The 14,187-nt window shown below is 41.1% G+C and overlaps 1 protein-coding gene across 2 annotated transcripts in view; it reads right to left on the reverse strand.

The window, feature by feature from the left end:
- Nucleotides 1-12,941, reverse strand: part of csf2rb (colony stimulating factor 2 receptor subunit beta) — a 29,427-nt gene extending 16,486 nt beyond the window's left edge. Inside the window, exons 1-3 of one of the 2 annotated variants that reach the window (XM_076297739.1) lie at nt 12,827-12,941; nt 4,832-4,894; nt 258-399 (exon numbers count right to left, since the gene is read on the reverse strand). In XM_076297739.1, the coding sequence (XP_076153854.1) occupies nt 258-345 (88 nt within the window). In that variant the 5' untranslated portion in view covers nt 346-399; nt 4,832-4,894; nt 12,827-12,941. The remainder of the gene's footprint in view (nt 1-257; nt 400-4,831; nt 4,895-12,826) is intronic. The other variant, XM_076297738.1, reaches the window with a different exon arrangement.
- Nucleotides 12,942-14,187: the final 1,246 nt, after the last annotated feature.

Consider the following 14,187-nt stretch of genomic DNA (forward strand, 5'->3'; position numbering starts at 1 on the left):
ACAGAATTGAATTCTATTTGTGGTGGTAGGTTTGCAGAATTAACTTGAATGCAACAGTTTTTAGCAAATTAGCCACAGCGTGGTTATGATGCTAACCAGATTTAAGCACAATTTAGTACAACCTGGAAAATCATTGTGTGGTGGTCAATGTTGATATTGTGGTGGGCCGCCACAAATGAGTCAATGTATGGGAAACACTGCGCACACACACACACACACACACACACACACACACACGCACACACACACACACTTACCTTCGGGAGTGGTGTGACAGGTTGGGGACCTCCATGCCAGGGCCATTAGAGGGAGCTTCAGCAGGCAGACGACCCAGGGGAGGTACATCACAGCTGGGGTCGGTTAGCTGGGGGAGCACCTGGTGCAGGGCCTCCTCTTCAGCTACAGAGAGTGGTGGGTGTCACTTTTAGCCAGGAATACAAAAACTAAATATCCCACACTTATATGAAGTTACATTTGTTCCACTTTTATGAGCGAGCAGTAGCGCAATTTGAGCGCAGAAAAATATTTTGAGCGAGCACACAAATTATATTTTGAGGAAAAATGAAACTCGAGCACAAAAACACTTGTAGTTGAGCAAACAGGAATCTATGTTGTGCTCGACAAATCTCTTTGTCTGTTTGCTAATATCAATATGTATGTGCAACATCAGCCCCCTTTCTTTCAGTTTCACTGTACGTGCTCACATAAACTGCTCCTCCGCTCACTCAGGAGATCTCTGTCGTGCTCGCTCAACTTCGTCTGTGTGCTCCCTCAAAACTGTCGACATTACGTTTGTTCCACAATTCATCAACCAATCAGAAAATTCAGGGGCTGAAGTCCAATTCTCATTGGCTGCTGAAGTCTCATTCATTATTTGTTGATTTGTTTGTTGTCTGTCTTGTATGTCTTGCTGTCAGGGGTACGCTGGCGACTACACCACTCTGTCCAGAATCTTTTGTCCTGTGTGTCCATGTCTCGCATGTGGAGCACTTTGGGTTGCACTTTGTGCATACGAACATGCGCTATAATAAGAGTGACTTGACTTGGCACACACATACACACACACACACACACACACACAAACACAGTTTCTCTCTCCCTCCCTCCCTCTCTCTCTCTCTTTCATGCACTCACTCACTCACTCACTCACAACGCACACCCTTTGCATCATCTGTCTTCAGAACAACCAGACAAGAACATTTTTCAAACCTGAGAAGCTCTGTGATCCTGCTCTGAGCAGCTTGACCCCTGAAACATACTGATCCTCGGCCCTGCACAAGTGTCTATGAAACATAATGATCCTCGGCCCTGCACAAGTGTCTATAAAACATACTGATCCTCTGACCTGCACAAGTGTCTAGACAGAGCATCTCTCACCAGCTCTCAGAAAGTCAATTTCACATAAAATTACACGGGGGAAAAGTACCTTGGTAACACAAGGTGTTAATCACCACCAACTTAATAGGAAACACACTTAAAATATTTAAGAGCGGAAGGTGCAGAGACAACCTAGAAATAGTCTTTTGCACCCACCCACACACAAACACACACACACGCGCACACACACACACACACACACAGAAACATAATCACACACACACACACACACACACACACACACACACACACACACACTGTTGCGATGCCAAACCAGTAAACAGCAGGAAATCTGCCGCGTGCCGCTGGCCAACACACACACACACACACACACACACAACCTTACAAAAATGGAATGTTTGCGGCAGATTTGCAGCAAACTTGTGGGTAATTTGTGGGAAACAAATGAGTTCACTAGAAAATATTGCCAGAAGTTTTCCCATGTTGGCCGCTAGAGGAAAACTTCCAGCAAAGTTCTGGCAACAATGAGAAGTTTGCCTAGTGGCAAATGTGTTCGCCAGTGATTTGCCAGCAAATCTAGCCAATAATGGCAAACTTCCAGTTAAATTCTGGTGTCACACCTAATTTGCATATGCCATTGCTGCAAATTTGCTGCAACATTGCCAAAAGTTAACTACAACTGTTTGCTAGAAACCTAATTTGCATGTGAAAATATAAATTAGGCCTACCCTAATTTTAAGTGTATCAAAATAAACTACAAAAAAAATATGACCTCTGTTCGCAAGACGCCTGACATTTCTGTAGGGGTAATCCATCAAGCCAATGTTTAGCACCACTCCAATATAGCCTACATGTAGGCCTACACATGGACAGGATCAATAGTCTGCTACAAGACAACAGCAAATATAACAACATACACGGTTCTTCAAGATCCAATATTTACCCATACCACACATGAACTGGTCGAGAGGTCAGCATTAGATTGTGTCTCTGTGCCTCATAACATAGCAGGTGTCTCAGGGACCTGATGGGGTCAGAATCAGATGGGGTTGAGGACTAAACTTCGCCCATTGCGCTGACTGACATCTGGGAGGTAGTGCAACAGGAACAACTCCTGAAGAAGCTCTTCCAAGATTACCTCCTCTGCTAGCGCTACCAACAACTGGACATATGATTAATCTACTGTAGTCACTTGTCTAGCTATGTCTATCCAGTCTGTGATAGCACAGAGGACCGATTCTACATGTCTCTGTGCCATCATCCGTCTGTCAGACAGAGAGATCTATCTCTCTCTCTCTCTCTCTCTCTCTCTCTCTCTCTCTCTCTCTCTCTCTCTCTCTCTCTCTCTCTCGGGCAGAATTGTTTAGGGTTTTTTTCCCCGTCACTCACAGACGGCATGTCAAGCAGGAAATGTTATCATCAACCTTGATCACGCGACGCACAGTTGCTTTAAAGTGGGCTACAGTAGCGTTGAGCAAAGGTAGGTGTGATCAGATAAGACCAAATACACAAGCAGTGTGTAGGCTACACGTATCCTCCTCAGCTGGTGTCTGATGGTAGAAAACACAACGGGTGTGAGGTGTAAGTAGCAAGATCTCGGTCTACCAGACTTCTAAGCTTTTCAACTAGCTTCTGCTAGAGTTTGGAAAATTAAACTAGCAACTAGAAAATAACTTGACATATAACATGAATTATAAATAGAAAAATCACTGAATCTGGGTATCTGACAGGAAACTAGATGTACCGCAGAGCGGTACAAAATATGACCGCCGCCCAGTCCAGCACATTTTTTCCACAAAAATAAATCACGCTGAAAGGCCTATATGATTCTAACTGTCTCACTAAATTGCATTAGCCACACTCAATTCTCACTGGTATCTGCTAGACAACAAGTACCAAAACATGATTAGTTCATAGATTTCACATGTAAAATTCATTACATTAAATTCATTAAATTCATTAATTCATCATACGTATGATTACTGTGAATGTATGTGTGTGCGTGTGTATCTGTTTATGCACATATGTGCACATGGAATGGGTTAACATGGCCCCTTGAGATCAACATACAAAAAAAAAATAGTCCTCCTAAACCTTACGGTTCTCGAGATATTCACAGAAAACTGTGTCTGCCCTACCCTCCTTTCGGGGGTGCAGTCCAGCGGGGGGGCTACAGATCAAAACGAAAAACGATGGTTCCATGCTATACATATGGGGTTACATGCCCACCAAGTTTCGTCTACCCCGGTCTTTCAGTGTCCCGGGACTCATTGACGGAAATTTGGACATGCGAAAAAGAAAAATAATAATTATATGGTCATATATGGTCATTATATGGTCATAATAATTACCATGCCAGTGTGTAGGCTATCTACGCTATTTCTATCAATTGCCTAAATGCAAACCAAAGAATCGAACACCTTGTCGTTTGCCTACGAGTTTCTTTCTATTACAGTTTTTTTCAATCGCTTACAAGCGCTTAACCATACTTCAGATACTTTTTCTAAACTCTTAACACAGACTCACACCTACAAAACACAATTGGCCAAATGGATAATTTTCTTCTCAAAAACACATTTTGTTAAACATATACTAACACATCTTTCTCTGCACACACTAACTTTACCAAAACACTGGAAATCAGACACAAAATTAAATTATTCTGTCATAGAATAACACTTGTTTTCACTTCACAAGGTATATAGTCAATCAAAGTACACCAGGTTTCAAAATACTGGCTATTGTTGACATTACAAAAACTGCATAGACTTTTATGTTTCAGTTTTAACGGTATTTGCATGCAAAACATGCAATCCACCGTTTTTACACTAAATTTCTTGGTTGGGAACTGTATGTCCACATGTAATGTTCACATTCAAAAGCATTCCAGTCAAGGGCGTAGGTTTGGTCTCAGCTTTGGTGGGGACATCCAATCCCCCCCCCCCCCCACCCCCCGGCTGAAAAGTTAACTTTTACTGACAAGAGTCAGACTGTTAATAGACAATAGCCTCTTTCATTATTTATAGTACTCTAAAGTTAAACTAGCATCTCCGACTGGAGAGAAATATGTGCAGACGAAAACAATTGTTTAAACGTAAATAAATGTTTGACCACTAGATGCCAAATTTGTTTCTCAGATAACAGAACCTAAGCATATCTTAAATTTGCCCAGATTATATAGTCATATCATATAGTCATATAGTTATATAGTATTTTATTTATGTTACTGAGTATGGAAATGCACCATAGTTTAGGATTGAATATGTCTATGAATTTATGCGACTCTAAATTATATTTGTATTTGCTTAACTGTAATTGGAATTCTTTTGCTGTAAGATACCAGTGCCTTAATGGCAATTTCCTTTGTTATTTCAGACTGTTGGCAATACAGAATATCAGAAGTGAATCTACTCCATCTCATTATATTGTACAGCAATGCTGCTGACTCCAACTGAATTGACAATTTGACATAGGCTAATAATTAGAACCTCACCTGAAGCCCTGATGCTGTTTCCTCAACCTGCCATCCATCTGTAGTGATTTGATGCTGTCTTTCCTGCATACAAAGTGGTTCATTCATTTTGTAGCCTATCCTTTGGCTAGCGAGTTTAACCCTCCTACCATATTGTATATGATAGTGTTATTTTAATATTATTCAGCAAATAATGATTCATTATATTTGAATAACCAACAGTGTTAACTTATTTACATTGCCAACACGTTTTTACAGCATGTGTCATAACAATGCAATGCAGTCCTTCAAACGAATTTGGGTCTCCCTTTTATTTCTCTGCATTGTGTAGGCTACACTCAGAAATTCATAAAACAGAATAGAAACGAAAAATGTCCAGATCCAATGTTTATTGTGACTTCCAAGATTCTAACTTAAGGTAGGCTAATTACAGTTTTTTCTGAATGCTTAAACACATTTTTTGTAACTATGGCTTTTTTTGCAAAACTCTACACACAAATGGCAAAACCACTCACTGAGTTCGCAAAACTAAAAGCACAAACACTGCTTTGCACTCAGTTTGCAATTTTGTAACACACACTTTGCACAACTGTAGGCACAATGGCTATTATTTACACTATTTTGCCAACTCTCTGGCACACTTTCTCATGTGAAAACTGTTTTAGATATTTAGTTCACTTTGCAATCAGCCTAAGCACTATAAATAAGCCACAGGTAATGTACAATGGGTACAATGGAGTGAGCAGGAAGAGTGAGAAGAGAAAGAAATAGCCCTTTTACAGACAAAAAAACAGTCTACATGTGGGGATATTGTCATGTCAGGCCTGGATACGTCATTCCAGAATATATTTTTCCCGGTGCCTTGGACTAGGACATTGCATGTGATGTAGACAGAATTTTGAGAGAGACGACCCGATGTAGACTGATTTGTTTTGTCTCAGTGAAATGCTATTTTGTGTTTTGACTTGGAAAAACACACTTGTGTTTGTTTTGATGTGTGTAAATACAAACACTGTAATACTGGAAGTTTGGATCCCTGTATGTTTACAGAACTATGACAAAAGTATGACCTCAAACTGACATAGTCTACCTTGTGCACAGAGAAAGCAAAAGCCAGATGTGTTTTTTATTCATACCATCAGTGTGTTGTTGGCACATTGTGTGCTTACTATTGTGATGGCTTGTGTTTACTGTTAGATACGAAAACACAATTTTTACGAAGGTGTGAAGAGTTAAGCAAGGTGTGTTAGCTTTTGCAAGAGAACTACAATGTTTTGCTGATTGGGTGAGAGGTTTTGCCATTTGTGTGTAGAGTTTTGCAAAAAAAGCCATAGTGACAAAAAATGTGCTTAAGCAATCAGAAAAAACTGTAACATTCAGTGACTTGGTATAGCATCTATTGTGATAGCGCGACTTATATGCGACCGTGCTGCACACCCCTAATCAATACTCCTCCTGACCTTGGTTGAAAGATTACAGAAGCTAGGTGTATCTTTAACAATATCCTGGGTAACATATGCTATCACCAGTTAATACTATTTTTCCACATAATAGAATCTGCATAATTTGAAAGCCTGGTCACTACCACTGCTAGCTTGTGTGGCTAGTTATTTTGCTTACTTACACTCTGCTTTATGAAAAAGCTTCGTATGTCCCCTTTCTTCTTCTTGGGTGGCATAGCTGATCTACACACCACAAAAAGGGGTTTGTATGTATGCTGAAGGTAAAAGGGAATATAAAAATGTTTCACTCTAGCCTTTCATGGGGTAGGCCTATGTATTGACACCTGTGTGAAGCTGGCCCCCCATGTTACTCAAAAATTATTAAAAACACTGATATTCGTTTGTGCTACGTTTGTGCCGGTTTGTGCCGTAAAAATGATCGTTTGTGCTGTTAAGGGTTTTAAGTAATTAAACTTTAAATTTTTCTGGCCAGTGACGTCACTCAGCCCCCCATACTTGTCCAAATTTCCCAAAATAGTCTCAATCGTTTGTGCTATGTTTGTGCTCATTTGTGCCGTTAAAAGTAACATTTGTGCTACTATGTTTTTTAAGATATTCCACGTTATTTGTTACATGTGTGACGTCACTCAGCCCCCCATCAATGTCGAAATCTTTCCAAAATAGTCTCAATCGTTTGTGCTAGGTTTGTGCTGATTTGTGCCGTTAAAATAAACATTTGTGCTACTATGTTATTATGGTTTATTTATTACTCGTGTGACGTCAACAGCCCCTCGTCAATGTCCAAAACTCACCAAAATTGTCTCAATCGTTTGTGCTGATTTGTGCCGTTAAAAATAACATTTGTGTAGCTATGTTTTTAAAGTTATCACGCTTTGTTACAGGTGTGACGTCATCCAGCCCCTTATCAGTGTCCAAATCTCCTCAAAATAGTTGTAATGGCTTTGGCTACGTGCGTGTTGATTTGTGCCATTTAAAGAAACGTGTGTGTACTATGCAGAAGTTGCTCAGCAGTTGTAGCGTAGGCCTATGCTAGACATCACCCAGCAGCACCCCCCCCCCCCCCCTTTATCAATGCCCAATCGTAGTCCTAATCGTTTGTGCTGATTGCGCTGTTAAAAAAAGAAACAAAAGGAAAAAAGAAACATTTGTGTTGTTTACAAAGCTATATCGTGCTGACCTTAACCGAGAAAAGAAAAGACGTGCTACTATTTACGTGGCTGTTTGTGCTGCCAAAGGTTCTATAGTAGCCTACACCAGCTGCTTGTGCATAACGTCAGAATTACTGCAACCACTACCAGAATAAACCTGCAGGCCATTACTCAGCTGTGGAGAAACACCACTCCATTCTCCTGCCAGTAGCGTCTGCAGGTGTGCACAGCAGTGTGCGTAGGCCTACTATCACGCAGCTACGGAGTGGGCTACGAGAGACTTACGAGAGATCATTTCCCCTGTGTGTGTATATTCACTCCAAGTTGGCCTACCATAACTCATCACTGCACTGTAGCCTATATTCTCTAAGATAAACAAATGTATTCTTCAATAATTGTATGCATCAGAATTACAGTGGATTGTGCACACAAGCAGCACTTAGGCTTTGTTGCTGACCCAAGTCTCCAAGGCCACCGTGGATATATGAAACTTTGCAAACAGCAAAGGAAGGAGGCAGCAAAGCTAGGAGTTATTTTAGATGGACAAGAAGGTAGGCTAAATTGGTATGTTTGTCAAAATAATGTTTAAACATTAAAGTCATACGACAGTAGGCTATACTAAAACTAAAGGTACATTTGTAGCCTTTTTAGCACTTTATAAAGTTGACTAAATTATTAGGCTACTCTTTAGCTATAAACCTAAGAAACAGCTTCCTTGCACTTGTGTTTTCTGCTCAGATCAGGAGAAACATTTGGTTGGCTACAGTTTGGGACGATTTGGCCAGTGTGTGTGAGACTGATGTCATGCGCATAGCAGATAGAACTTGGTAGGCTAATGTAAAAATATAGTTACAGAAAACACATTGATGGGCTGGGCATCACGTGTAATAAACATAGGAGAAATGTCGGCGCAATCAGCACAAACGATTGGGTAGGCTATAGGCCTAGGTTTGGACATTGATGGAGGGGCTGGGTGATGAGCTAGGCTACAATTGCTGGACAAGGCCGCTGGACAATTTACATAGTAGCCTACCCTACAAACGTTTATTTAAATGGCACAAATCAGCGGCGATTTTGAGGAGATTTGGACACTGATGATGGGCTGAATGACGTCACACATGTAACAAAGCGTGTTAACTTAAAAAACATAGCTGCACAAATGTTATTTTTAACGACACAAATCAGCACAAACATAGCACAAACGATTGAGACCATTTTGGTGAGTTTTGGACATTGATGGGGGGCTGGTGACCTCACGCGAGTAAAAAATAAACCATAATAACTTAGAAAACATAGTAGCACAAATGTTTATTTTAACGGCACAAATCAGCACAAACCTAGCACAAACGATTGAGACCATTTTGGAAAGATTTCGACATTGATGGGGGGCTGAGTGACGTCACACGTGTAACAAATAACGTGGAATATCTTAAAAAACATAGTAGCACAAATGTTACTTTTAACGGCACAAATGAGCACAAACGTAGCACAAACGATTGAGACTATTTTGGGGAAATTTGGACAAGTATGGGGGGCTGAGTGACGTCACTGGCCAGAAAAATGTAAAGTTTAATTACTTAAAACACTTAACAGCACAAACGATCATTTTTACGGCACAAACCGGCACAAACGTAGCACAAACGAATAGCAGTGTTTTTAATCATTTTTGAGTAACATGGGGGGCCAGCTTCACGGAGGTCTGTTGTATTGACAGTTCGCCCTGGTAACTTAGCCTACCGTTGTCGTTGACACACCTGCTCGCTTGACTACCAGTGCAAGAATAAAGCTATGTGTGTGAAGCATGCGTGTCATATAACCCTTCCCCCTCCCCCTCGGTTTTTCAGCCAATCAAATGACGACGTTTCTTGTACGTTCGTGCTGGCTGTCGGAATGATCAGCAGCACAAATGAGTTCGCTAAAATATTGGTGGGGACAATTTTGTCATCTTAAAATATTGGTTAGGACTAGTCATGAGCGTCCCACCATAAATCTACGCCCATGATTCCAGTGAAAAACAAATCATTTTTTTCCCTTTACTGTTTACTACAGGAGGTACAGTAGAAATACTGTTTACAGTACAATAGAACAGAAAAAGTTTTACAGTATTACAGTAAACAAAATATCCATGAAACACACAAGAGCATTCTGAACAAAAAACAACAGCAAAAAGCCCAGATAAAAAGAGGGAACTAAAAAAAAAGCACAACATTACTGTATCTAATCTCTGCGATCTTCAGAGTTAGGCCACGTTTCAACATCGCATCTGATATTATCAAAGGCGATGCACCTGGGATAAAAAAACGTTTGGTAGCAGAAGCAGAGGTTTTTATACTGTATCTACGGTTTGGAATATTGTGTTTGCCATTGTGGGATGTTGTGTGTTAACATTCGTAAATACTACTAAAACAATCCATAGTTTTGTTGGGAAGTAGGCCTATAGCTTGTTTGTTAAGAAAATGTAAGCATTGTGGAAATGTGTTCACTTACTGCATATTGGGTGAAAACGACATGAAATGTGTGAATGGTATGGCCACAAAAGACCCAAGGGCGTCAGTTTGTTTTTAGAAGTGGTGGGGACAATAACCATAAGCTTGAGTGTGTTTTGAAAAGTGGGGGTACCCTTATGTAAGCTATTCATCCATTCAACGCTGCATTACAATATGCTCAACAGTAGTGTTGCGCCGGTTAAGGTTTTTTAACATCCGAACCCACCCGACCCGTCAGGAGAGTCAATCTGCACCCACTCGACCCTCAATATGCACTGATTAACTACCCGAACCTGACCCGACCCGACAAAAAAAAAAAAAAATTAGACGTCTTTTTGCCGCAACGTGTGTCTGAAAACGAGGTGAAAATTTGCAGGCCTGCTGATCAGTTCACATGATGCGGAATTTTGGGGAGGGGCGTGTAGAGTGATAGGCGTAGGCCTTATTATGCGTGGGCCTTTAGATGCAGCAGGTGTGTGATTTCCAAAACCATGGCGGGAGAACCGACTGCACTTTGGTTAACTTGCATTTGCTTTGCTGTTGCTTAGAATATTAGATTCTTGCGATAGATGTCTTCAGACAATAACAAGTAATTTGGAAGGGAAATTGAAGAGAAGAGTTGCCCCCTGCGTTAGCCGTGATTCCCCTTTGAAAATCAGAGGTTCACAGGCTACTGTGGCCTTGGTCAGTGGCGCCGCCAGCCGTAATCCTGTAGCCTATAGGTGCGTATACGCACTGTGCGTACAATTCATTCATGAAATCATTCAATACAACAATAAAAATAGCTTGTGTACTGTCTTAATTGAAACATGCTTCACGCACAAATGATGTCCATTCTCTTTGCCCTAGGCTATCTCAACATAAGGATAGGCCTACATTAGAAGATGATGGTTGGTGTAAACTTTGTCACACGACGTGATAAGCAGTTCTGGCGCTTAAAAACGCAACGTTCAGTCATAAATCATTCAAACGTAGGCCTAGTGCTCGTCATGAAAAGAAAACCGCAGCTTAATATTTTTCAGGTGTTTAACAATAGGCCTAGGCGCACTGTATCAGTTATGCCGTAGGCAGTGAGATTATTAGGCATTGCATCCTGTCACTCTGTTTGGAACATCGCAGTTCGGGTTGATAAGATTCAGTTAATGCGAGTCTCAAAGTTTGGGACAACCAAACAGCAGAGTAGGCAAAGCAAATCCTACCAATTACCAATAGCTGTCTTTTCTCTAGGCCTAGGCCTATCGGAAATCGCGACATAAGCTCATTGGTTTCTTTTTTTCTTTTCTTTCTTGTTCGCGTGTTTGGGTAGTGAAGCGATAATGCATTTAAATCAATGTAGGCCTACATCAGAGCCGATATGGCCAGCCCTGATCTGCTGCTCTGTAAGGTATTTCTGTCCCACCCAAATTTGCTGAACTACTTGCGAAGTAGCCTATTCATCACAGACATCACATCTATCACACGAAAGAGCTTTTTCTCAGCTTTTAAACGATGTTGGTGGTTAGTTAACGGTTCGCGAGAAAAGTAGCCTAACTTTAATTTAATCATATTTTCTGCACCCGTCTCCCTACCCATTCATCTTGGCTTCGCGAACTTTCCCTCAACACATGACAAACCATATATCAGAATAAACAGCAGACCTTACCGAACACAAAGGTGTAGCCTAATTAAAGTTTAAAGTTTTAATTAAAGTTTAAAGCACTCCCCTGTACAGTTAGCCATTCCAGAGTAATCCGGTTTTAAATTTGCAGCAATGTCTACATGTCTCCAACTTTGGGGTTCACAATGTGTTTAAATTGTTCAATAGGCCTACACGATTTTATAACAGGCCAAATACAAAATAAATGTTACAAATATCGCCTAGATAGCCTATCTGTAAACATTACAATCAGAGGATATACATATAGGGCAGACCGACGCTCATGAGTTCATGCTTTGTTTTATCGCTGGATTTTAGGATAGCCTACTATGGCAACCGATTGCATTCCGAGCTACAGTCAACTCTAGCAAGCATTACATGACTGGAGGGTCGGGTGGGTGCGGATGTTAAAAAACCTTAACCGCGCAACACTTTATCCACACATATCTAGCAGGTGTGCATGCTGTGAGGATGTCATTGTGCGCGCCTATCGCATGGTTTAGACTCGATGATTTCAGTGGGGATTTTTTCGGTCGCAATTGGTTTGCACATTTTTAGAAGTGGTGGGGACAAAATTCGAATTATAAATAGTGGTGGGGACATATCCCACCCGTCCCCCCCGTAATCGACGCGTATGAAAAGACCGATGCTGTGCTAATTGTGTTTAGAGTTTTGAAAATGTGTCAACTGGTTAGACAAACGCTTGTTAGCGACTGAAAAAAATTGTAAGATAATATCCTCACCCGTGTCTGAACTATGCATGAATAGTGAAAACATATGCAGTAGGCTAAATCGGATATTTTTAACTTGCGGGTGTATGCATGCCCACGCGCACATTTTTTTTGATAAACGAGAGAACAGTCATCCGCAGAACAAAAAAGATCACTATTAGGAAGGGGGATTCCACGACAGCGTAACGCAAATAAGCGGTTGGCCTACCACTGAGTCAAAACGTACAATAAAAGACAGATTCACAAACAACACCAGTCGAAGATACTTAGCGTAACATATATGGGTATGTCTTCAGAGGCTCTCTTTTCCTACAAATTAGCGCGTTACCCTAATGCACAGGTACGTAGCCTATAGCCTCTTACTTTGACGTTGATCACAAGGGAACTTGAAAGGAAATGTGTTGTTTTTTACGACGGGTCTATAAGATAACTGCTTTTCCTCTGCTGATACAACTTTAAATGAGAAATGTCAGTACACAACAGTAGACCAAAAATTAAAACTAAACAAACTTTTACTACATGGATAAAAATCAAGGTGACAACTCGTCTTACCGAAAATTGAGTCTTTCACAGCAAATACTTTCCTTATTCGATAGATTGGACACTCGCAGGTTCTATCTATGGCGCGTCCTTCAGGATCCTCTTTAGCTCAGACGCGCATGTTCGCCGCTTGCTTAATGATAGAAACTGATTCAGATGCTGGGAAGCGCCTTTTAAGCGGCTTCAGAGAAGTCCGACTCGCCCACTTCCCCCTTTTACCTCAAGCCGTGATAGTAACATCGGCCTACTCAGTTTTAATGACGCGTCTTCAAATTCCAAAACAACATGTGAGCTTTTAGACTTTTAAAAACGAAAACATCTAGTCTGAGTGTTGGAGTAAATGACTCGTATACAGGAGCAGCGAAACAACTGCACGAAAGTGTTAAGACTCAACAGACTGCAATCACACATCAAAAACATGATAGTAATCCGGTTACTTGTTGCTACTGTTTTCATTATTCAAAAGCACAACGCCTCAAGTCACATAGGCTATTAGGTTCACTAAGGCAGCAAGAGAACCAATAGTCTCCTGTTAGTTTCACAAGATACGAAACCAACACCAATGTAGGCCCAACACTAATAAACTGCCTGCTCCTTGGATAAACATGCGATTAATCAAATAGCCTAAACTCGAGACATCACCACCTGTTTGACTCCCTGACAAAGGCTTGTATATGCCGAGTTTAAAAAGTTTTAAGATTACCAAGCCATAACAATGAAGGCTTTTTATTTTTTTCCAAAGAGAGTGCATTGGAGTTTCCTGCCGGGATAGGCAGGGGCCAGGGTGGGCTAAGCCCAACCAAAGTTGTGCATGTGCAGTGTGCAGTCTCAAAAACCCAGCTTAGATGTATGAGTTGGTCTTGAGTATAATAGTAGCTAGCTGGTACTCTGTGCAGTAGGCCTATGTACTGCAGGGATGGATTACTGCACGGGCCCAGGGGCCCAAGGGGTCAGGGGGCCCTGAAGCCCAAGCCTTTGCATGGAATCATTGCCTCAATATCAACAAATCAGGATGTAGGCTATGAATCTGATTGAATTTAGTATTGGCCATCCCCAAAATGCACCAGAATACAGGAAATCACATCAAACCAATTAAAACATTTCTGGGGGAGGACCCCCAAACCCCCCCTCCCACATATACGACAATAAGTGGGGGGCTCTTAATTCATCTGGCCCAGGGAAAGTTCATAATCCGCCCATCACTGTATGTGTATTAAAGGAAAATTCTGACCATAAAAAAACCCTGATAACAATCAGTGCTACCTAGCTCGAACTGCTGCAGCCAACAGATAGAATTTTAAATATCCTCCAGAGTGTAAAAATAAAATATCAAATAGGCCTACCCTAATTTTAATTGTAGCAAATAAACTACA

This window comes from Alosa pseudoharengus, unplaced genomic scaffold (genome assembly GCF_046254945.1).
Source record: "Alosa pseudoharengus isolate Yale_2024_CS ecotype anadromous, Long Island Sound unplaced genomic scaffold, YU_APseudo_1.1 YU_APseudo_1.1_scf_21, whole genome shotgun sequence".
NCBI lineage: Eukaryota > Metazoa > Chordata > Actinopteri > Clupeiformes > Clupeidae > Alosa > Alosa pseudoharengus.